The 22645-nt window shown below is 50.1% G+C and overlaps 2 protein-coding genes and 1 long non-coding RNA gene across 13 annotated transcripts in view; 2 read left to right on the plus strand and 1 right to left on the minus strand.

Moving 5' to 3' along the window:
- Prune1 (prune exopolyphosphatase 1) overlaps positions 1-10575 on the plus strand; it is a 25084-nt gene extending 14509 nt beyond the window's left edge. For 7 of the 10 annotated variants that reach the window (XM_087212758.1, XM_021265917.2, XM_087212759.1 and 4 more), the window contains 5 exons: positions 778-962; positions 1757-1915; positions 2838-2932; positions 5219-5377; positions 8619-10575. In XM_087212758.1, the coding sequence (XP_087068884.1) occupies positions 778-962; positions 1757-1915; positions 2838-2932; positions 5219-5377; positions 8619-9041 (1021 nt within the window). In that variant the 3' untranslated portion in view covers positions 9042-10575. Of the gene's footprint in view, positions 1-777; positions 963-1705; positions 1916-2837; positions 2933-5218; positions 5378-8618 lie in introns of those variants that run through there. The other 3 variants (XM_021265915.2, XM_013075539.3, XM_013075540.3) reach the window with 3 other exon arrangements.
- The window catches only part of LOC147827799 (uncharacterized), a 20534-nt gene extending 7694 nt beyond the window's left edge, over positions 1-12840 (minus strand). The window contains exons 1-2 of the long non-coding RNA XR_015451854.1: positions 12435-12840; positions 295-406 (exon numbers count right to left, since the gene is read on the minus strand). This is a non-coding gene — a long non-coding RNA (uncharacterized LOC147827799). The remainder of the gene's footprint in view (positions 1-294; positions 407-12434) is intronic.
- On the plus strand, positions 10723-21430 carry Bnipl (BCL2 interacting protein like). Of its 2 annotated transcripts, XM_004854033.3 has the most exons (10): positions 10723-12094; positions 12835-12930; positions 13115-13179; positions 13392-13616; positions 16435-16617; positions 16812-16914; positions 17368-17499; positions 18759-18845; positions 20412-20510; positions 20925-21430. In XM_004854033.3, the coding sequence occupies exons 1-10, from the start codon at positions 11964-11966 to the stop codon at positions 20959-20961; spliced, it is 1158 nt and encodes a 385-aa protein (XP_004854090.2). In that variant the 5' UTR covers positions 10723-11963; the 3' UTR covers positions 20962-21430. The 2 variants fall into 2 exon arrangements, with proteins under 2 accessions (XP_004854090.2, XP_087068891.1); XM_087212765.1 differs by lacking the exon at positions 13115-13179 and having other exon boundaries at positions 12053-12094.
- Positions 21431-22645: the final 1215 nt, after the last annotated feature.

Genomic DNA, 22645 nt, shown 5'->3' on the forward strand with positions numbered 1-22645 from the left:
TGAGAAGCATTGCGTTCATTGAAGATATACCAGTAGCTGTGCTGCTCTGCTAGAACCTCCAAACAAGCTCTTTTGCTTTTTTATTTGGAGACAGGGCCTCACTAAGTCACTGAATTGCCTAGGCTAGATTTGAACTTGTCATCCTCCTGCCTCAGCCTCCCAGGATGCTGGAATTACAGGGGGGATGCCATCATGCCTGGCTACAATGTATCAGGGATGTCAGTTAGAAAGGCAATCCTGAAGGACAGTAAATATATGGATATTTGCAGCAGATATTTCTCAGAATCCACTTACATTCCACTTAAACAGCACTTCAGATGCAGCATTGTTGAGGCCTCACTGGAGATGTAGCTCAGTGGCAGAGCACTTGCCCAGCATGGTGTGGTCCTGGGTTCAATCCCCAGCACTGCCCAAAAAACAAAGAAAGAAAAAAAAAAGGAATGGAGAATCAGGGTACACACTTCTAATCACAGCTACTCCGGAGGCTGAGGCAGGAGGATTACAAGTTTGAGGGCAGCCTGTGGATTTTAAGGACATAATAAAAATAAAGAGGGTCAGGGCTGTAGCTCAGTGCTCCCTTGGTTCAGTCCCCAGTAACCCTACACACACTCAACAGAGGAAAGAATTGGAGAGGATTAAAGGAGAGACAGAAATAACCAAAAGTCTGTGTTTGCCTAAACTGTCAATACTTCCCGTAATTGAGGGCGGGCAGATGGAGATGGGTAGAAGCAGCCAGACTACCCCTATATTTCTTTTCTTGTACCTCCCCTTCTGCAGAAGTGACGCAGCTCTGGAGGAGGCAGTAGCAGAGGTGATGGACCACCGACCCATTGAGCAGAAGCACTGTCCTCCCTGCCACGTGTCAGTTGAGCTGGTGGGGTCCTGTGCTACCCTGGTGACTGAGAGAATCCTGCAGGGGGCACCAGAGATCTTGGACAGAGAGACAGCAGCCCTTCTGCATGGTGAGGGCAACCTTGGGGTTGGACCCGACTTGTTCCTCTTGGGAAAGTGGAGAAGTCCAGACTCTTCCAGCCTAACCCATGCACTTTAAAAACCACCCATACCAGGGGACGAGATTCTTTGGGGAACAATTAGGCACTTGTTTAAAGGCCTGTGGGATGTTATGTTGGAGAAAATGGACAGGAAGCACGGGGCTGCAGACCTTGACGCTTCCTGTTGGCAGCCTTGTCTAGTGGAAGAAGTGCTGGCCAAAGGGCAGGAAAGTGCTCTGGTACCAGCTCCCCCCAGAAACAATTCGGTGTCCTTGAGCAAATGAGCAAACCTCCTAGCCTTGTTTTCATTTTCTCCATTTATAAAAAAAGAGACAGTTGGACCGAACTTTCTCTTCTCACTTCAAGATTCTTTGCTGGAATTTGGCTTATTGAAGAGATGTCTTCTGGGCCAGGGATTTAGGTCAGTGGTTCCAGCGCCTGCCTTGCAAGCGCAAGGTCCTGAGTTCAATCCCCGGTACCGGAAAAAAAAAAAAGAAGAGATGTCTTCTCTGCAGCTCGGTTTCAGAATCTCCAGGGATTGAGATGCTCAGGCTCTCTTTCTGCCTTTTCTGCATGTCCTGTCCATGTTTAGTTTGGATTTAGGAGGTCTTAGTTACTCAGGACATGGTGCATTTCTCATTTTGTTTCCATTGGTTCTGCCCTGTAAGTTGCCCCTGTATTTTCATTTGATTTAAAGGTTCTGTATGTTCTAGGGTCATGAATGGACAGGCACTGGATTCGAGTCTTGCCATCTCCCTTCACAGGAACCATCATCCTGGACTGTGTCAACATGGATCTTAAAATCGGAAAGGCAACTACGAAGGACAGGAAGTATGTGGAGAAGCTAGAGGCCCTCTTCCCAGATCTGCCCAAAAGAAATGAGATCTTTGATTGGCTACAAAAGGCAAAGTTTGATGTATCAGGTATGAATTTGCAAGCTGAATTCCCTACCTCCCACATGAGAAGGTATGTGGGCAAGCTTTGTCCGTTATATTTGGGAATACCATCATGACAGTTGCAGGGCCAAGCATGATGGCACTCACCTGCAGTCCTAGCATCAGGAGCCTGAGGGAGGAAGATCACAAGTTCAAGCCCAGCCTGGGCAACTTAGTGACTGTGAGTAAAATAATTTTTAACTAGGGCTAGGGATGTACCTCAGTATGAGGACCATGAGTTCAACCCCCAGCACTGCCCAAAGGAGAAAAGAAAAGGGGTAATCCAGTGACAAGAGCACTCGCCCTAGTATAAACAAAGCCCTGGATTCAATACCCAGTACTGAAAATAAATTTTAAATAAAATATGCTGAGGGATAGTAAAGTATAAGAGCAAGAGCGGTATAATTCGTTAGAGCGGCAGAAGAAATTTAGAGGGAGTACACAAAGGGCAAAGGAAGAGAATAAGAAACTTTCATAATCTACCCAGCTTCTGCCTGTTAAGAGAAAAGAAGGGGGCTGGGGATTTAGCTAAGTGGTGCTGCCGCCTGCCTTGAAAGTGGAAGGTCCCGAGTTCGATCCCCGGTACCAAAAAAAAAAAGTACCACAGGTACTTTTAGAAGGTGAAAATATACAGAAAGGGAAAAAAATTAGTCCTGAAGGTAGACCGCCTGGCTACATGCTCAAGGGTCCGGTTTCTGGCACCACAAAGGCGCCGGGGGATGAAAGGAGAAGCCCCCCCGCCTCTTCTTCTCCAAAGGTACTGTGACCCAACTGGGTGATTGACCACACAGTTACATACTCGGTCATCTCCAGATCATCGCCCACAGAGAGGCTGTGCCGCTCCTCGTCCTCGTCCTTGTCCTTGCCTTGTCCCATCCCCATGTGACTTGGTCTCGTGTCTGATTGCCAGGACTGACCACCGAGCAGATGCTGCGAAAGGACCAGAAGGTCACCTGCAGAGCCGGCACCAGGGTGGCCGTCAGTGCCGTGTACATGGATCTGGAGGTAAGAGCGGGCTGAGATGCCCCAATTCTGGCTCACCTGGGAGTGACCGCTGTTCCCGGGTCCCTGTCTCTTTCTCCTCCTGACCCCCACAGCCTGTCACCTCGAGCTGTGTCTCTGCAAGCCGTTCACCCCACAGCAAGCAGATGTGATGTAATCAGATCATGTCAGATCACTCCTCCCTTTCCTGCCTTTTCATTGTGCTTTTCATAAAACCTAAAATCCTTCCTGAGGTTTCCGGGCCCTGCTTGATCCCACTCTTGACTTTCTGCCTGGCCTGCAGCCACCCCGGTGTTCTCTCTTCTCACACAGGCGCATCCCCCACTCACAGGCTTTGAACTTCTCTCTTTTCGGAGCCTGCTCCTTCCTATCAGCTCAGATATATCCTGTTTTGAGAGGTTTTTCCTGACCACTGTAACTGAAGTTATATCTCCTGTGTTCAAAAAATCTAGCAGGGTATGGTGACAGTCACCTGTATTCCCAACTACTTGGGAGGCTGAAGCAGGAATATCCCTTGAGCCCAAGAGTTTGAGGTCAAGTGGAGACAGCATAGTAAGACTCCATCTCAAAAACAATAGCAAAGATCTCTAGCCATTAATTGGTCTTGTTTTCTTCATAGCACTTAACATGCTGAAATGATCTTGTTTCATATTTCTTTGTTGTCTATATTCCTCTGCTAACTTATCAGGTCTGCCAAGACCAGGGTCCTTTCTTTTCTTTCTGCTTTTTCTCTGGCACCGTAGTTGTATACTCCGTAATGTTTGTTGAGTAGATAGGTGAATAATGGTAGGTTTTGTTTTTGTTTTTGGTCCTTGGTACTGGGGATTGACCCTGGAGAGCCTCCCACATACCAGGCAAGCATTCTACCACTGAGCTACATCCCCAGCCCTTTTAAAAACTTATTTTATTTTGGGAGAGAGGGTCTTGCTAAATTGCCCAGGTTGGCCTCAAACTTGTGATCCTCCTGTCTCAGCCTCCCAAGTACAGGCATTTGCCACTGTGTTTGGCAATAATTCCATTGTACTATTCTTTTTCTTTGAGACAAGATCTTACTATATAATCCACACTGGCCATGAACTCACTGTGTGACCCAGGCTGCCCTTGAACTCACAGCAATCCCTCCTGCCTCAGCCTTCCAAGTACTCAGATTACAGGCACATGCCACCACACAGGAATCTGATGTGCACACATACTCTCATATTCTGCTCTCTGCTTTGTACTATGTAAAAAATACTAAGTAATTAAAACAAAATAGCATGGCCTTTTCTCTTGTGGCTTATAATGTTGTTTGGGAAACAAATGTAAGAATAAAAAAGGCTTACTAAGTACCATAACTACAGTGCAAATTAACGCATAAGAAAGGCCAAGGATAGAGAAAAGCTCTATGTGAAATAGGTGGTGGTGCTATTCACTGGAAGAAATACTGCATGAGATTTGGGAGAAGGGTATAGATTGGCAAAGAAGAGCCAGGCAAGGATGTAGGATCACGAGTCTGCATTTTTTTTTTTTTTTAACGGTACTAGGGATTGAGTCTAGGGCCCTTTTTACTTTTTTATTTTGAGATAGGGTTTCCCAGGCTGTGCTTGAACTTGGAATCCTCCTGCCTCAGCTTCTAGAGTGCTAGGATCACAGGCATGCACAACCACGGTTGGCACATATTTGCTCTTACTTGTATGCCCTGTTGTTCAGCTTTATAATAAAAACTCTCACAAAGCAAAACCTCTTGCTTATTCCATCACAAGAGCAGAAAAGCCTTCGACATGCCAGGTTGCGTTATCGTGTTTTCTTTTTTTGTTTGTTCTTGTTTTGCTGCTGGGATTGAACATGCTAATCATATCATCTACCATTAAACGGCACCCCCAGCTCATATTTTCATTCTTTTTTTTTGTTTTTTAAATTTTCATTCTTAAAACAATTACTGGGCTGGGGATTTAGCCCAGTGGTTCCAGTACCTGCCTCGCAAGCGCAAGGTCCCGAGTTCAATCCCCAGTACCAAAAAAACAACAACAAAAAATTACTTTTGGTAATTGTTGGTCTTCTTACTTTACAGATGTCAAAATGTAGGTCCAGGAAGTGAATGTAACTCATTGACCATCTGGCTAATAGAGCTGGTTTTCCGGTCAATTCTGTCTTAATTCAAAACCTGCGCTCTCCATGTTCTGTCTCATTGCCTCCTGCCCTGGGTCCAGTGTGGTGAACCCTAGACACCTTCTGGTGGAGAATAAGCCTTCTTTGTTGTTTGAGACAGACCGGGTCTGCCATGGCTCTCCCCCTTCTCCTTCCTCCCAGGCCTTCCTGCGGAGGCCGGACCTCCTCGAAGACCTCAACGCTTTCTGCCAGACTCACAGCTACGATGCCCTGGTCGCCATGACCATCTTCTTCGACGCCCACAGTGAGCCGGTGCGGCAGCTGGCTGTTTTCTGCCCCCATGTGGCACTTCGAATGGCGGTGAGTGTTCATCCCTCTCCCTGGTGGGCTCCGAGCTCATCTGTGTGCGCCTCTGTCCTCAGCTCCACGTGGGGGCTCTCTGACCTGTGTCGGGGACCCTGCTCCCCGCTTTCTCCACGCTCCCTGTGTGTGAGTGTGGGTCACCTTCACGGCAGTGTGGACAAGGGGACTCCCCGAGAACTAGGGACAGTCCTGCTGAGAAGGAAGTGATAGGCATCTGGGATCAGATTTGATTCTTGGCTTAATCATTAACTCCTCTCCTCTGAAAATCTGTTCTTTTGCTTCCGCTCTGTTGCCTAGACAATCAGAAGCACAGGGATGGGCTGCGTGGCACCGTGGTGGGGCAGGAGGTCTGCCTTCTGTCTCCAGCACTTTTTTCTTCGATTACCACACAGAGATTAATCATTACATCCTGAACTGTGTAGAGCAGTGATTGAGGGCCCTGTTTTTTCCTTTCCTGTTTTTCCATTTGGCCATTTTCTGTTCCTCTGTTGGTTAATGATTAGCAAGAGAAGAATTTAAAAGTGGACCCTTGGGTTGCTTAGGCTGTGTGAGCACTGCTGAAGGCCCAACGCAGCAGATGACCCTTTGCGCTCATGAAAGGTAGGTCCGCCTTTTCCATCTTTTTGCCTTTCTTTGCTCCCCCAGCAAGCAAATCTGATTTCATTCCATGTGAGTCTGGCACTGTGGGAAGAGCTACTTTTCTAAAACCTGACAGACATGTGTTTCTGTTCCCAGTTTGCCACTTGGTTGGCTTTGAGCTAAGGCCTCCATTGACTTCTGAGGCTGTAAATGGCACAGCGCTGCTTGGTCCGATGAGGTCACTAACGCAGTATCGTCAAACTCAGAGCACAGTGGCTCTTACCGATCCTGTCCTGAAGGAGAGGGTACTTTGGCTATAAAAAGTGCTCTTCTGGGGGCCGGGGATTTAGCTTAGTGGTTCCACTGCCTGCCTTGCAAGCCCAAGGACCCAAGTTCGATCCCTGGTACCAAAAAAAACCAGTCCTCTTCTGGGCCGGGGATGTAGCTCAGTGCTGTCATGCCTGCCTTGCAAGCGCAAGGTTCTGAGTTCGATCCCCAGTTGGGGGGTGCTCTTTTGCTGGGTATGGAGGTGCGCACCTGCAGTCACAGCTACTTGAGAGGCTGAGGCAGGAGGATTGCAAGCTTGAGGCTGCCCTGGGAAACTCAGCAACTTAGGAGGGTGTTTCAAAATAAAAAGGGGCTGGGGATACAGCTCAGTGCTTCCTGAGTTCAGTCCCCAGTATCACAAATAAAGAAGTGCTCTTCCCCCTTTCAGAATCTGTTCCTCTCTGCTGCCCTGAAGCTGTGTGATGTCTGATGATGCTTCCCTGGCCTGGGCTGCCTTGGTGCTAGGAGATAGGAATCCTCTTTTCAAAACGAGCCTCAGCACCTCGCTTCCTCCTGCCTTAGGAAGAGTGTTAATATATTGATGTAGAACACTGGTTTGGGATACAGACCTGGGTTGGAGTGTCTGTTTTCCTTCCTACAAACCCTAAGTTACCTAATCCACCTCAGCCTCCGCTTCCCCACCATAAATGAGGGTGATAGTAACACCAGTCTTAGGATGTAAGTTCTAAGTGTAAACAGCCAGATGCGCTGCCTCGGCCTGTCTCCCCTTCTTTCTGCCTCAGTCTTCCCTTGGCCTCCTGAGAGGTGTCAGCCGCACCCTTGAGCACTGGGTGTACACTTGGAAACAACACTGGCTGTCTTAGTCACTTTCCCCTCCCTGGGACGCAGTGCCCAACACCCACAGCTGAGAGGCGGAAAGGTTCCCTTTGGCTCATGGTTACTGGCCAGGGCAGAAACTCATAGTGGAGGGGCACAGGGGGCAGCTGCTGGCGTCATGGTGGCCAGAAGCAGAGAGAGAAGGGAGGCTGGGGAGGGAGACACCGCTCCCTGGTGACACAGGTCCTCTGACAGGGCCCCTCCTGCCGGCAGCAAGTCAGCTGCATATATATCCATCTATCTTCTCCCCCCGCCCCCAGTCACCTCCCAGAGCCCGCATGTGAGTGAAGGAGGCCTTTGGGGGACCTTCTTTCTATGTTTTGTTTTGTTTTGTTTTTCTAAGACAGGGCCTTTCCTTGTTGTTGAGACTCGTGGTGATTACAGACCTGTGCTCTTATGCCCTGCCCGGGGGACATTCCTGACCTAACTCTAACACTAGATTAGGACCAAGGGCTCCTGGGTTCTGGTTCAGACTCTGATCGTCCACGTGATTTTGCTCCAGACACTGTCTCTCTGTCACCCCATACTTAAGATTGAGCCCAGTGGTTCTGGTGCCTGCCTCGCAAGCACAAGGTCCCGAGTTCGATCCCCGTACCAAAAAAAAAAGATTGGGCCCAAGGCTGTACAGTACCACCAAGCTATATCCCTGGTCCCCCTTTTTTATTCATTTTGAGATAAGGCCTTGCCTAGGTTGCTAGGTTGCTCAGGCTGATCCACCTGCCTTAGCCTCCCAAGCAGCTGGGATTATAAATGAGTACTCCCACGCCCAGCCAGACTTCCTTTGTCACTTTTTTTGTGGTGCAAGGGATTAGACTTGGCCTTGTACTTGTTAGGCCAGTGCTGTACCCCTGAGCCAAATCCCCAGCCTAGGTTTCCTTATTTTTATTTATTTATTTATTTATTTATTTTGGTTCTGAGGATTGAACTTGGGACTTTGTGCTTACAAGGCAGGCGCTGGAACCACTGAGCTAAATCCCCGGCCCTAGATTTACTTATTAATAAAAAGAAATGAGATCTAAAATGTTCTGTTTCTTCCCAGGCATGGTGACCCGTGCCTGTAATCCCAGCACTCTGGGAGGCTGAGGCAGGAGATTGCAAGTTTGAGCCCAGCCTAGGCAATTTAGCAAGCCTTTGTCTCAAAATGAAAACAAAAAAGGGCTGGGGATATAGCTCACTGCAAAGGACCTGGTTCCATCCCCAGTTGGGGGTGGTGGTGGTGTGTTTCTAAAATACTGTGTATATTATTTGTTTTGGTTTTTTTGGTACCGGGGATTGAACTCGAGACCTTGCGCTTGCAAGGCAGGCGGCGGAACCACTGAGCTAAACCCCCGGCCCAATACTGTGTATATTAGAGATGTTCCTTTGGTCGCATGCACTAAAACAGGTTTCAGTGACTTAACTGAAAAGTTCCCTCCTCTGTTGGCACCTTCTCTTAGAAGCCTGAGCTTTTTACTACACCGAGTTGTATGTCCTTTCCTGTCCTTGTTGCCTCTAGATCTGTGGAGCCCTGGAACGCTCCCACTCCCCGATGCTGAAGCTGACCCCTTTCCCCGCCGCGTACCCCAATCTGCAGGCCTATCTCCAAGGCAACACCCAGGCCTCCCGGAAGAAACTTCTGCCTCTCCTCCAGGAAGCCCTGACAGCATATTCTGAGTCCATGAAGATCCCAGCGGGGCAGCCTGAGGCCGCATCCTCGGAGCAGGTGGACAAGGGGTTGGACAGGGCAGGGAGTACCCTGACTCCTGGACTGAGTCAAGATGAAGACGACCCCCCGCTGCCCCCCACACCCATGAACAGCTTGGTGGATGAGTGCCCGCTGGACCAGGGGCTGCCCAAGCTCTCCGCCGAGGCCGTCTTTGAGAAGTGCAGCCAGATCTCGCTGACCCAGGCTCCCACTCCCGCCTTGTCAAAGAAGTGACTCTCGGGAGGCGCCGGGGCGAGGGGGAGGTGGCTCGACACCTCCGGTGCATGTTCGGAGATCTTCAGAGATTTCCGCTCTGGTGTTCAGTTCTGTCCTCATGAAACTGGGAGGCGAAAGATGGGAAAGAAAGCAGCTGCTGTAGGAATGGCTTTCTGCCTTTTCCCTCCAGTCTCTACCAATCAGACAGATGTCATTATTTAACTTTATTCTTTAAATCTGCACTGGCTTCCCTCCGTTTCATCTGTCGGGCACAATGTATCGTAACACACCCACCGTCCCAGCAGAGTGGGGAACGAATGTAATCCCGAAGTGCCCTCGGTCCGGCCCTGGAACAGAACCAGAGTCTGTCGTGGAACCAGACATTCACTGATGGTCTCTTGGACTTCACTTCATTTCTTTATTTACTTAAGTATTTATTGAATACTTACTTCAGGCTAAATAGACAGAGGGCACGCTTTAGAAACTCGCTCCAGTTTCAGCCTTCAGATTTCCAGGTCTCCAACCTGTCTTCCTGCCCCCTGGTATTTGCCAGAGAGGTGGCTGAATTTCTGTCTGGAGCTTATTGTGGCTGTGTCAGGTCTGGTTTGGGAACAGATTGAAGGCCATGACCTGGTGTCCCTATCAGGTAGGTGGCCTAGCTTTCTGTTTCCTTGGGTTCCTCTATCCCAGAGTCACAGGGACCCCGAGGAGACCCTGAAGACCCCTGGTTCTTGAGAGTCAAGGACCCACCCAGGAAGGGCTTTGACCTCATAGGTACTCTTTCCTAAAAGGGGCAAGAATCCTGGGTCTGTCCCCTAGCCTAGCAGGTCAATGAATTTCTTGTCCATTTCTTCCTGTCCAGTTACCTTAAAAGGAAGCGCAAGTTCTTATACCGATGGCCACAAGCTATGTGTCTTCTGGCAAGACACTTTTTTTTTTTGGTACCAGGGATCGAACTCAGGACCTTTCGCTTATGAGGCAGGCACAGTGCCGCTGAGCTAAATGCCTGGCCCCAGACACTTCCTGTCTCTAGGTTTCATTGTCCCCATCTGTAGAACAGGGTTTAGATGTTCCCTGGTGGGCTGTGATCTGCCCCTTGCAATGTCTTTTCTCTCTTCCATTCCTGTGCATTTTTCTTTTGCTTTCCTGGGAATGCTGGGCTCACTGGATTGTCCGTGTTCGTGTGGTTGTGCGAGGGGATCAGTCTTGTGTAGCATGTGGAGGGGTATGGTTCATACCACAGTGGCCCAGCGGAGAGTGTCCCCCGATGTGTTCTGCATGTGTAGTCCCCCTTCCTTCTTCAGACCAGCCTGTGCCCCCTCCCTGCCCCTTACTGTTTGCCAACAATTTCACTGAATGGCACACAAGCGATGGTTTCAGTGTGGCATCTTCTGGGGTGATGGGGGCAGGCTGACGTCACTAATGGTGCGGTGTCTATAGCCACTTGAAAGGTAAAACTAGTGGTGTGATCACTGAACCAAAGCAATTTATGTTTTGTAACTTGGGTACTTTATCTTGCATTTTGTTAAAGTATTAAATACGTTTTCCTGTTTGGAGTCTTATTGTTGCCTTTTACAATTATAATAGGCCTTTACCTTAGGTAATTGTATCTGCCTCCCACTGGTTTATCGCCCATCTTTCTACTAATTGTCTTCTGTCAACTCTAGCTCGCGCTCTCTCTCTCTCTCTCTCTCTCTCTCTCTCTCTCTCTCTCTCTCTGTCTCTCTGGGGAGGGGGGAGTACTAGGTGGGGAAGCCAGGGCCTTTGCAGTGAGCTTCATCAACCCCTTTTACTTTTCATTTTGAGACAGGGACCCACTGAGTCACCAAGCTGCCCATTCTGGCCTTGAATTTGCTGTCCTCCTGCCTCAGCCTCTCAGTGTGCTCCTGTGCACCACCACCCCAGCTATCCGTCTATCGAGCATTACTGAGGAATGAACCACACACAGAGCTACATCCCCACTCCTTTTTAAGTTTTTGTTTTGTTTTGGGGGAGAGTGGAAGAATAGTGTCTGCATATGTAATTCAGGCTGGCCTTGAACTCATATGTAGCTCAGGCTGGCCTCTAACTCAAGGCAATCCTCCTGCCTGTCTCCTGAGTGCTGAGATTACAGGCTTGTGCCATCACTCCCAGCAATTCTTTTTTGATTTTTTTTTTTTTTGGTACCAGGGATTGAACTTGGGACCTTGTGCTTGCTAGGCGGTGGACCCACTGAGCTAAATCCCTGGCCGTTTTTTAAATCCTGATACATGGTCTTACTAAATTGCCCAGCTGAGGGGCTGGGGACTTAGCTCAGTGGTTCCGCCGCCTGCCTCGCAAGTGCAAGGACCCAAGTTCGATCCCCGGTACCAAAAAAACAAAAAAATTGCTCAGCTGGGCTTGAACCTTTTTTTTTTTTGAGACAGGGACTCAGTTTGTAGTTCAAGCTGTCCTTGAACTCTATGGAGTTCAGTGTGGCTTTGAACTCTGATCCTCCTGCCTCATCCTCCTGAGTGCTAAGATTACAGATGTACACCACAACGCCCAGCTATCCTTTATTGTTTTTCTAAGAGCTTTGGAACGTACTTTTGTCTTCCCAGTTTTGCTTTCATAGTACTTGAAAAGTAGGCCCCAGTCTACATAATGAGTTCAAGGATAACCTGAACTACAGAGCAAGACTGTCGCAAAAAGAAAAAAAAAAAGTAGGCCCAAGTAGTCTTCCATTCTGTTGTTCCCCCCACCACTCCTTAGCTTCAAGAAAGTTATCAGGTATCCAGTAAGGGGGACAGATCTCCTTCCAGGACTCACCTCAGGCCAGTCACCCTATGGAAAATCCACTGTCCTCCTGAGCCCGCCCCCACATGCCAGGGTTTTTCTTTTGGGCAAACCTGCTCCTTGGGAGGGGAGGTGGCAAAACCTGTTTGAAGATGAGGCTGCCTCCCTTCCACACCTCCCTCTTTCATGGAGGCCAGAGCCACAACAGCTGGGCCAGAAAAGCTTCCGGAAGGGCTGGGGGCTTGTTCAAGAGAGGCTGGAAGACTTGTGAAGATGGGGTCTACACAAGAGACCAGAAAAAAGACTCCAGCCCTCGGGTAAGTCCCAACAGGGGCATCCAGCTGGGTATGGAGTGAAGGACTTCCCACCATCCGGCCCCTACACAGGGCTTTTTCTGGGGTTCTTCGCGGAGAGAAGACTGAACAAGAATTTAATTTGCAGAGAAGGGGTGGAGTGCCTCCCGGTAAGAAATGTCAGTATGGTTTGGAATTAAGTCAATTCAGGATTCCAGGATAATTGCTGGATTTTTTTTAAAGGGAAGTCTTTATATTTTATATCTGATAAATCTGCCTGTTTTTTTTCTAACTCCCACCTTCCAAATAGCTGATCCAGAAATGAGTTTAGGTCCAGGTTTTCCTTCCCACCGAATCTCCCTACCTTCTTCCCTGATGCTCCCCATGCTCGAGGCAGCCACTCCCAGCCCAGTGGAGAAGGTGCTGCCATCTTCCCTAATGCCCGGGGATGGCTCCAGGGGTCTGTCTGGTTCCAGCCGTGTTGTAGGTGGGGCCACAGCCACAGGGGAAAATGTGATTCCCTCTACATTTCATCTTTCTTCTGCTCCTAAACCCTGGTGGAGGTGGAGAAACACTGTTTAGGAAACAAGAAGTCTGAGTTCTTTTGTTTTCTGAGATGTCTCACCACGTAACCCAGGCTGGCCTTGAACTCACAATCTCCTGCCTCAGCCTCCCCAGTCCTGTCCTCTGTCCTCCATTCCAATGTCTGCTCTTAAGACACTATCTAGGTTGTTCCATGATAATCTTTTGTTTCTGGGACTCAGGGTTAGGGAGCGTGCAGAAGAGGCAGAGCCAGGAGCAGCCCTGAGACTTGGGGAACTAGAGCTGAAGGAAGAATGGCAAGATGAAGAATTCCCTAGGTGAGGAGGGGCGAGGGAGTCTGGGAGGAGGGAGAGAGGTCACGAACAGAGGATGCCGAGGCTAAATTAGGACTTGAAGGAAAGAGCAGGGGGGAAAAGAAAACAGATGCTAACATTGTGGCAGGGAGAGAGCAAGCTGGTAAACTGACAGCTGGCGAGGAGCCCCCTCATCTTTCCCCCGTAGACTGCTTCCTGAGGAGGTTGGCCTTTCTGAAGAGCCTGAAGATGCTCAGAGAGACCCACAGGCAGGTGAATAAAGTAGAAACCAGATTTCAAGCTCTTGATTCTAGTCCACTGAAGGCCCCGCTGCCGTTATCCCTCTGCAGCTCCATTGCCCCCTTTCCCCAACGTCCCGTGTCACTTCCGTCTTCAGAGTTTGCCCCTTGAAGTCCCTGCCCTCAGGAATTCCAGCCACCATCCTCAGCTCAGGCCTTGTGTGTCTCCCCCTTGGCCCACCCCAGCCACCCCCAGCACTCTAGCCCTGTGCGGCCAGCGCCCCATGCGGAAGCGTCTGTCTGCCCCGGATCTGAAGCCGAACCTGCTGGAGGGGCCTGGAGAGAAGGAGGCTTCTCCCACCCACTCCACAGCTTCCTCTTCCGACGGCAGCTCGGACCTGGACGTGGACGAACTGGAGACGCCTTCAGACTCAGAGCAGCTGGACAGTGGGCATGAGTTTGAATGGGAAGGTGCGCAGCAAACCCCAGGACAGAGCTGGCGGAAGTAGAGGCGGGGGGCGTGGCTCAGGGGCAGAGGCCTGCCTGGCATGTGCCAGGCTCTAGGTTCAAGTTTCAGCTCAACTGAACCAAGAAAAAACATTGCCTATAACTCACCAAGGCCTGGCTAGCCTTATTTACTCTGTCTGTCTGTCTATCTATCTATCTATCTGAGACAGGGTCTCTAGTTCAGGCTGCCCTTGAACTCACTGTGTAACCCAGGCTGCCCTCTGCCTGGGCCTCTGAGCGCTGTGATTACAGACACCTTCATCCCAGCCAGCCTTATATTTAAATAAGAAAAGTAGAGCCAGTAAAATAAGCTCTATATAGATTTAAAGGGACTGATGTTAGACCTAATAAGATAGGGACTAAGGGAAAACCAGCAAAATTAATTTCTTCAGAAGGGAAAGTTGGAGTTTATAGACAATGTAAGAGTAGTGCGGGGTGGGGGTTCCACTGTTTACTAAGGAGAGCTATTCAATACCTGTTACATGCTGTCACTGAGCTAGAACTGAAGTAGTAAAGACAAAGGCCTTACCCTCAGCAAAGCCTCTGTGTACAACTCAGGAAATAAATATACACACAGGGCCGGGCATGATGGCACCCACCAGTAAATCCCAGCACTCAGAAGGCTGAAGCAAGAGAATCTCATTGAGTATGAGGCCAGCCTGGGCTACAGAGTGAGTTTAAGGGAAGCTTGAATTGCATAGCAAGACCTTGTCTCAGAAAAAAAAAATTAAAATTAAAATTAAAAAAAAAAAAAAATATATATATATATATACACACACACACACATACACATATATGTATATAGGGCCGGGGATTTAGCTCAGTGGTTCTGCTGCCTGCCTTGCAAGCACAACGTCCCAAGCTCAATCCTCGGTACCCAAAAAAAAAAAAAGTATATATATATATACATATACATATACATACATATAGTTGCAGTTAAAGGGCAGGGTCCAAATGTGCACTGGGTATGGTGCTAAGAATGCAAAGGTCAATTTTGCCCAAAAGATGTTAGGGAGGACTTCACAGGAGAGGTGACTGAGCTGGCTGAGGGATGCAGCTGTAGCCACTGTTTTTCAGGTGGTTGCAGAGGGCGTTCTGGCTGGAGGCAGCAACTCAAGCCTTGGTGTGGGAGGTTGGGAATTCAGAGTGCAGAGCACAGCTGTTCACGTCAGGCAGGCTGGTAGGTGAAGGGAGGTGGTCACACAGCAGTGCTGGCTAAGCAGCCAACCCTGCAGGCCATGTTACTACGCTGAGGAGTTTAGATTTTGTGCTGAGGGCAGGGGGAGTCATGGAAAAGCTTTAACCATGGGGATAATGTGATCAAATTTTTCTTATTTTTTAAATTTTTTGGTACCGGGGATCAAACTCGGGTCCTTGCGCTTGCACAGCAGGCAGTGAAACCATTGAGCTAAATCCCCAGCCCGAAAATTTAATAATGCTGTAAAGATTGAAAATAGCTGGGCATGGTGGCACATGCCTGTAATCCCAGGACTTGGGAGGCTGAGGCAGGAGGATTGCCCTGAGTTTGAGGCCAGCCTGGGTAATGCCCTGTCTCAAAACAACCTAAAGGGCCAGGGATTTAGCTTAGTGGCACCACACCTGCCTTGCAAGTGCAAGGTCCTGAGTTTGATCCCTGGTACCAGAAAAAAAAAAACAACCCTAAAGTTCTGCCATGAGGGTATTAATGCTATTATGGTTCTGTCTTATAATAGGATGCTAAATGCTATGCACCTCCTTTCCCACTACACAAATCAACCCAGGGCTTCAGGAATGCTAGGCAAGAGCTCTACCACTGAGTAAGCCCCCAGCCCCAAGCCCTGTGCCACTGTTTTTCAAACTGAGGCAACTCTTTACTTGCTATGGGAAGATCAGAACAAATGGTGGTACAGTACATTACAGTTCGAGTGAAAAAGTAGCGGGGAAGAAAAAGCTTATTCTAGCTGTGGTGTAGAGGCTGGATTGGAGGAAAACGACATAGAGGCGGGGAGAACAGGAGGGGGCCTTACTGAGGCCACATGAGAGGTGTCCGCAGTCTGGGACAGCAGCGGTGGAAAGATGACGGTAGACGGAAGGAAGAGGCTCTGTAACCCCATTGGTCTGAGAGCTGATAGAGAAAAGGAGTCTCAGATGACAGTTTCCAGCATCCAATGGATGAGCAATTCATCAAGATAGGAAATATAGGGGAAAAGGAAGAAGAAAATGATTCTGAGTTGTTTTGTGTGACTTGTGACCAGAAGGTGCAAAATGGAGATGTCTAGGCATTTAGGGGTCGGGATCTGGAGTTAGGAGAGAAGTCTGAGTTAGAAAGGGCAATTTGTGAGCCATCGTCTCACAGGTGGCAATTGAAACCGTGGGAAGGGGCCACAGATGTAGCTCAGTGGCACCATGCCTGCCTGGCAAGCATGAGGTCCTGAGTTCGATCCCCAGGATTGAAAAAAAAGAAAGAAAATGTGGGAATAGAGGAGCTCACACAGTAAGAAACACAAAGAAAGAGAGAGAGAGAAAGAGAGGTAATGGAAAAAGAATCTGACAAGAGCCATAGACCTGCCATTGTGCAAGGCCACCACCTCAAGGCCACCCTGAGGCCACCATCCAGTGAAAAATTGAAAATAAAAAGTTACAAGAGAAAGGGTTGGGTTAATTGAACAAACTGGCTAAAGAGGCAGGGAAACAATTGAGGAATGAGCGGTAGGAGGAGCAAACTGAGAACAGGGTCTGGAGAAGTGAGAAGGTGCTGAAGGCCAGAAACCCCCTATACCCCATGACCCTGGTACTGTTTTAGATGACCTGCCCCGGGCAGAAGTCCTGGGGGCCAGCGAGGCAGCCGAAAGGCTGGGCCGGGGCTGTGTATGGGATGTGGCTGGAGAAAATGGTCATCGCTGGAGGGTGTTCCGAACAGGACAGCGGGAGCAACGCGTGGACATGACCGTCATCGAGCCCTATAAGAAAGTCCTGTCTCACGGAGGTAACAGCCAGAAGGGGTAGAAACTGGCTTTTGCTAGGTAGGGGTGAAAACAGCGCCTGAGCTGGAGACAGCTGTCTGTCACCCCCAGATCCTGCAGTGTCCCCCAGCCTGGTCCCATGCGCTGTCTGTCGGTACATATTTGCAGCCTGGTACATATTTGCGGCCTGCGTGAGGTTTTCCCTCATTGTCTCCAGGTTACCATGGTGATGGCCTCAATGCTGTCATCCTCTTTGCTTCCTGTTATTTACCCCGGAGCAGCATTCCCAACTACACCTACGTCATGGAACACTTGTTTAGGTGAGGTGGGAAGCCTGAAAGGCTACAGGAGGGGATTCAGGAGGGAAAAGTAGTAGCTAGGGGCCAGGGTTGTAGCTCAGTGGCACCGAGCCTGCCTGGCAAGTGCAAGGGCCTGAGTTCCATCCAAGAAAGAAAGAGAGAGAGAGAGAGAGAGAGAGAGAGAGAGAGAGAGAGAGAGAGAGAGAGAGAGAGAGAGAGAGAGAGGGAGGGAGGAAGGAAAGGAAGAAAGAGAGAGAGAGAAAGAAAAAGAGAGAAAGAAAGAAAAAAAGAAAGAAAGGAAAGGAAGGAAGGAGAGGAAGGAAGGAAGGAAGGAAAGAAGAAAGAAAGAGAGAAAGAAAGGAAGAAAGCAAGCAAGCAAGCAAGCAAGGAAGAGCTGATTAGCAGCTACATGAATTTTCTCGGACTCCCTGGGCCCCCACACACCTTCCCTGCGATATTATCCCCCCACCCCAGGTATCTGGTGGGGACCCTGGAACTGCTGGTGGCTGAAAATTATCTGCTCGTTCACTTGAGCGGAGGCACAAGCAGGGCCCAGGTGCCGCCTCTGGGCTGGATCCGCCAGTGTTACCGCACCCTGGACCGGCGGTGAGGCCTCGCTGCAGCTCGCTTCCTTTCCTTTCCATTCTGTGCTCCGTCTTCCGGTCCTTCCCTCTTCCCGTTCGTTCGTCCCTTCACCCTCTCTCTTTCCAAGCTGCTCTTGTCTTCCGCCCTCCCCTCGCTTGAAGTCCTGAAATCGTGGTTTCTTCTGTTCTCGTTTTTATTCGGATGAGTCCGTGTTGGTGGTACTTAGTGAGTCCTGGTGGCGTGGGGGGTGGCACCTGACACATCTTAATTCTCTGTCCCCTCCTCCTTCCCCCTGCAATCGCACTTTCAAGTCTTTTTTTTTTTTTTGGGTGCTGGACACCTTGTGCTTTCTGAGGCAGGCGGCAGAACCACTGAGCTAAATCCCGGCCCCCTTTCAAGTCTTTATCGTTGGCCGTCTGTAGGATGGTGGACAAGCCCCTCTGGGCCTCATGTTCTTCCCTGTAGAGTGGCAGCAAGGAGACCTCTGCCACTGAGCATCTGTGGAAAGTGGGTGCATCCACGTGATGCCCTGCAGGCACACAGAAGCTCGCTTTCTTTCTCCCAGCCTCACCGTTTCCTTCCTTCTGCGCATCTCTATTATCTTCTCTTCCTTCATCCCTGCTCTTTATGTATGTGTTTTTCTCCCACATGTCAGGGAAGAATGGAGAAGTTGGCAAAAGGAACTTATGTGGGGGTAGGGCAGGAGGGAAATGGGGTAGGAAAGACCACATGGAGGGCCGGGTGTGGTGACGCACGCCTCACCTGTAATTCTAACACTCAGGAGGCTGAGGCAGGAGGACTGCTGTGAGTTCGAGGCCAGCCTGGGCTACATAGTGAGTTCGAGGCCAGCCTGAACTAGTGGCTGTTCTCACGATGGCCTACTCTCCCCCAGGGTGTACTTGCATCTTGCTTTTTCTCTCACACAGCCCAAGTTCCCTCTGCAGAGCAGTTTCTCCCTCACTCTTCACTTTTACTTTTTCAAATAAAATTTGTCACTGCTTAAAAATAAATACATAAAATAAAATGCAAGCCAATGCCAAACAGAGGGAGCCCAAAAGGAGAGTTTTCTTAAAACGAGGAGCATGGCAGGCTGATGGAGATGGGCAGAGCTGAGATTCCAGCTTCTCAAAGGAATGGGGGTTAAATCAGTTGGATAACTGGTACAGGAATCTAGCCATTAGAGAAGCCAGGGCCACTGCAGTATAGACCGTGGCTCCACCTGATCTGCAGGCATGAAGGCAGCCCCAGGGACAGAATGATCTCATCATATTCTTCTGCAGGCTCCGGAAAAACCTACGAGCCCTGTTGGTTGTTCATGCTACATGGTATGTGAAGACGTTTCTGGCATTGCTTCGGCCCTTCATCAGGTACTGGCTCTTGAGACAAGTACTTCCTTTTCCTCATTTTCTTTCTTTTGTTAAAAAAGTGTCCTTCGATGATCTCCAGTACCAAAACCAAAAAACAAACAACAAAAACTGTCTTGTAGTTCAGGCTGGCCTTGAACTTGCAGTGTAACTCAGGCTTCCTCCTGCCTCAGCCTCCCCAGTCCTAGGATTAGAGCATTCACCAGCACACTCAGCTCCTTTTCCTCCTTTTCTTTTTTTAAACATTTTTTTCCTTTATTCTTCTTCATCTATAAAAAATTTATTAGTAATCATCAAATGGATTTCCCTCACCTTAGACTCATCAGCAATCGGAAAGCTGAGGAGAGATGTCCTCCTGGTTTGCAGCAGGCGTCATGAGTACAGCCCTGCACATGTCGCGGCCTGAGTGCCTACAAGCGTCCCCAACCTGGGACTGAAGCAGGAATTTTCCTCATTTTCAAAATGAAGATTAAGCTGGGCATGGTGGCACATGCCTATAATCCTCAGTATGCTGAGGCAGGAGGATCCCCACAAGTTCAAGGCCAGCCTGAACTACAGACATTAATTTAGTGAGGAATGAATCAATCACCAAATGAGGAATTGTATATAGAATGTGCATTACGATACTCAGAAGAAATGGTCAAAGGAAACACTAACCTACTGACTTTGTTTCTATTTGCATAACTCTTACATGCAGTACTGTAATAGATAACATAAAACTACAATACTACACTGTATAGTACCACCAGCAAAACTTACAGTACCGTATAAACAAATGGTACTATACTAAAAAAAGACAATGAGGGCCAGGTGTGGTGGCACACACCTGTAATCCCAGCATTTGGGAGGCTGAGGCAGGAGGATCACTGGGAATTCGAGGGCAGCCAGGGCTCCATGGTGAGTTCAAAACCAGCCTGAACTACATAGTGAGACCTTGTCTCAAAAATAAATAAATAAAAGGGCTGGGGGATTTAGCTCGGTTGTTCCACCGCCTGCCTTGCAAATGCAAAGTCCTGAGTTTAATCCCCATACCAAAAATAAAATAAAATAAATAAACAAATAAAAAAGACATTGAGGCTCTATAAATAAGATGTACAGAACTGTATAAAAAAAACACAACCCCGGTACCCCCCCCCAAAAAAAAGATGGTCATAAATCCAAGCAGTGAGTTGTAAGTCCAAATAGTCATTAAACAGGTAGGTCATTAAATAAGGAATCTATACATAGCATGACCCTCTCTCAAAAAAAAAAAAGATTTTAGCTGGGATTACATTTGTAACCCCAGTACTCTGGGAGGCTGAGGCAGGAGAATCTCAAATTCAATCCCAGCCTGGGCAATTTAGTGAGACCCTGTCCAAAAAAAAGAAAAAACAAAAGACATCTTAAAAAGGGATGGGGCTATAGCTCAGTGCAAAGGCCCCGGGTTCACTCCCGGTACTGGGGAAGAAAAAAATCTTGCCCCACCCGGACTCTTTCTAGCCCTAAACACTCTACTTGCTACATTTCCTTCTGTAAAGTTCCCCAGGAATGACTCTCCTCGAATGAAACTCACTGGTTTATTCTTTGCAGTTCCAAGTTCACACGGAAGATCCGATTTGTGGACAGCCTGGGGGAGTTAGGCCGGCTCATCTGCCTAGACCAACTTCACATCCCCGAAGCTGTCAGACAGTGAGTCCTACAGGAAAGCGGAAGGTTTGGGGCGGGAAGAGTAAACCAGCCCTCACCCCCTCGATTCCTTGGGGGAGATACAGGGGTGCTACAAGGTGGAGGTTCTGCTTTTGGCCCCTTTCAGAGTATCTGTGAAAACTCACACACGGGAGATGTGAAGTATGGGAACAATGAAAACAAGTCTGCATCCAAGTACAGAGGCCCAGGAATAATCACAGGGTAGAGGTTAAAGGGACCTGGAGTGGCCATAGGAATTCAGAAGGGATCTGTGGGCTGCCTTGAGGTCACACCCAGAGGGGAAGAGGGAGTTAGGGAGCAAAGGATCCTAAATGACCAGTCAAGCACCCAATCTTCTAGCTCACCCCATTCTCCCGTGCTGCCCCAAACGAGACTTCTAACCCCTCACTCCTATAGGTTGGACCGGGATCTCCATGGCTCAGGAGGGAACTAGCCCGGGATGGATCAAGGGCCTTAAAAGACAGCGATCTATGTGCATCCTAATCCCTGGGCTGTTTTGCAAACTGTCTCAGCCTCAAACCCAGCCGCCCAGCTTCACTTCGCAATGGGGTTCCTCCTCCGGGCCCTGCCTGGTGCTGCAGGGCTCTGGGTTTGGGGATGGCGGTGTCCGGCCGGGAGAGGGGGCTGTGGGGCTCGGGTTCGAATCCTGCTTTCGCTGTAGGGCCTTCCCCTCGCTTGGGCCGGGCCTCCTTCCTGTTCCTCGCTGTAGGTGGAGGGACTGTGCTCCTCCGCCCCTCGGGAATTCTGGAGAGGAGGTGAGAGCCAGGAAGGCCTAACCGACCTCACCCGGGCTCCCTGCTTCCTAGGAGCCAGGAGTCTCGCCCCCTTTTTCCTTCCAAGCTTTGAACGCCTGTACTCGGTGCACGTTACACCGTGGCGATGAATAAACCGCGAAGAGAGGCTGAGTTGTGCGCCTCGAGTCACAAAGGGCCTGGGCTCTGCGGGGCGGGGGGCGGGGGGGAGGGTCCCCAGGCTGGGGCGCGGGGTGCGCGGGAGGCGCGGGGCAGCGGCGCCTACGACCCTGCGAGTCGGCAGTGCGGAGCGGACGAAGGGAGAGGAGGCGGCAGCCAAGCCAGCAGCACCATGGTCTCCGCCGGCCGCGCGCTGCTCTGGGCCCTGCGGCTGAGTCTGGGGTCCCCGGCGGCGGCGGAGCGCCAATGCCAAGCGACCCCAGCCGGGACGGGGGCCGTCAGCCTCCTCCTCGGGGACCCGCCGTCCCCGCCGCACGAGGGTGCCCGAGCAGGACGAGAATGACGCCCTGGCTGGCCGGGCCGCCGCCGGGCTCCTGGCCACGGTGACCGGCACCAGCCGGGCCTCGGGCCGCTCTCTGGAGGAGGGGGTGGTGATCTCCGAGGCAGGGCTGGGAAGCTGCGCGGCCTCTCCGGGCGCCTCCGCGTCGGGGCGCTAAGCCTGCTGCGGACCGAGCACCGGCCTTGCACCTAAGCAGTGCACCTGCGACCGGCGCCGCGAGGAGGGTCCGCTGAACTCCAGCCCCCGCGCCGACGCGGGCTGCAGCTCCCCGCCCACTGCACCTCCACCACCGCCTCTCCCCTGCACCCCCGTGCACCTGTGGCGCAGGCCCAGCCCCAGCCCCGCGCTGGCCTTCTGGAAACTGGTGAGGATGGACCTGGAGGCCGTCTGGAACCGCCTGTCTTCGGTGTACACAGAAACGCGGCCGGTAAGTGCCTCGCCCAGGAGCCGGGTCCTCCCGAGGCCGCTGAGGAGCCCTGACCCCAAGGCCTGGGCGAAGCCGGCCAGTGTGCTTCCTCATCTGCTTTCTCCCCTCTTTGTTTTCATGAACTGTTTGTTCACTTTTTTGTTATTTATTTACTTATTTTTGGTACCGGCGATTGAGCCCAGAACACCCACACTAAGGTACAACCCCAGTCTTTTATTTTTGAGACAGGGCCTCACTAAGTTGCTCAGGCTGGGCTTCACCTTACAGGGCGGAGGCACCCAATTTTGTTACTGATTCATTAGTCATTCCTTACTGTTGCCCATTGACCCTACCTATTACTTTTGTTTTCTTTTTGAAATGGGGTCTCCAGCTGACCTGAAATCCTGGGTTCAAGCAATCCTTCTGCCTTGGCCTCCTGGAGTACTTTAGCTGAGATCAC

This window comes from Heterocephalus glaber, unplaced genomic scaffold (assembly GCF_053883595.1).
Source record: "Heterocephalus glaber isolate CG9 unplaced genomic scaffold, H.glaber_assembly_v1.0 deba00001442, whole genome shotgun sequence".
Taxonomy (NCBI): Eukaryota; Metazoa; Chordata; class Mammalia; order Rodentia; family Bathyergidae; genus Heterocephalus; species Heterocephalus glaber.

Bases quoted from the DNA above. Each gene is read 5' to 3' on its own strand.
- Bnipl (XM_004854033.3), top strand. From the start codon at position 11,964: ATGGAGGCCAGAGCCACAACAGCTGGGCCAGAAAAGCTTCCGGAAGGG. The intron at 18,846-20,411 runs GTACTGGCTCTT...TATTCTTTGCAG, and splicing joins TTGCTTCGGCCCTTCATCAG to TTCCAAGTTCACACGGAAGA. The intron at 20,511-20,924 runs GTGAGTCCTACA...TCACTCCTATAG, and splicing joins ATCCCCGAAGCTGTCAGACA to GTTGGACCGGGATCTCCATG.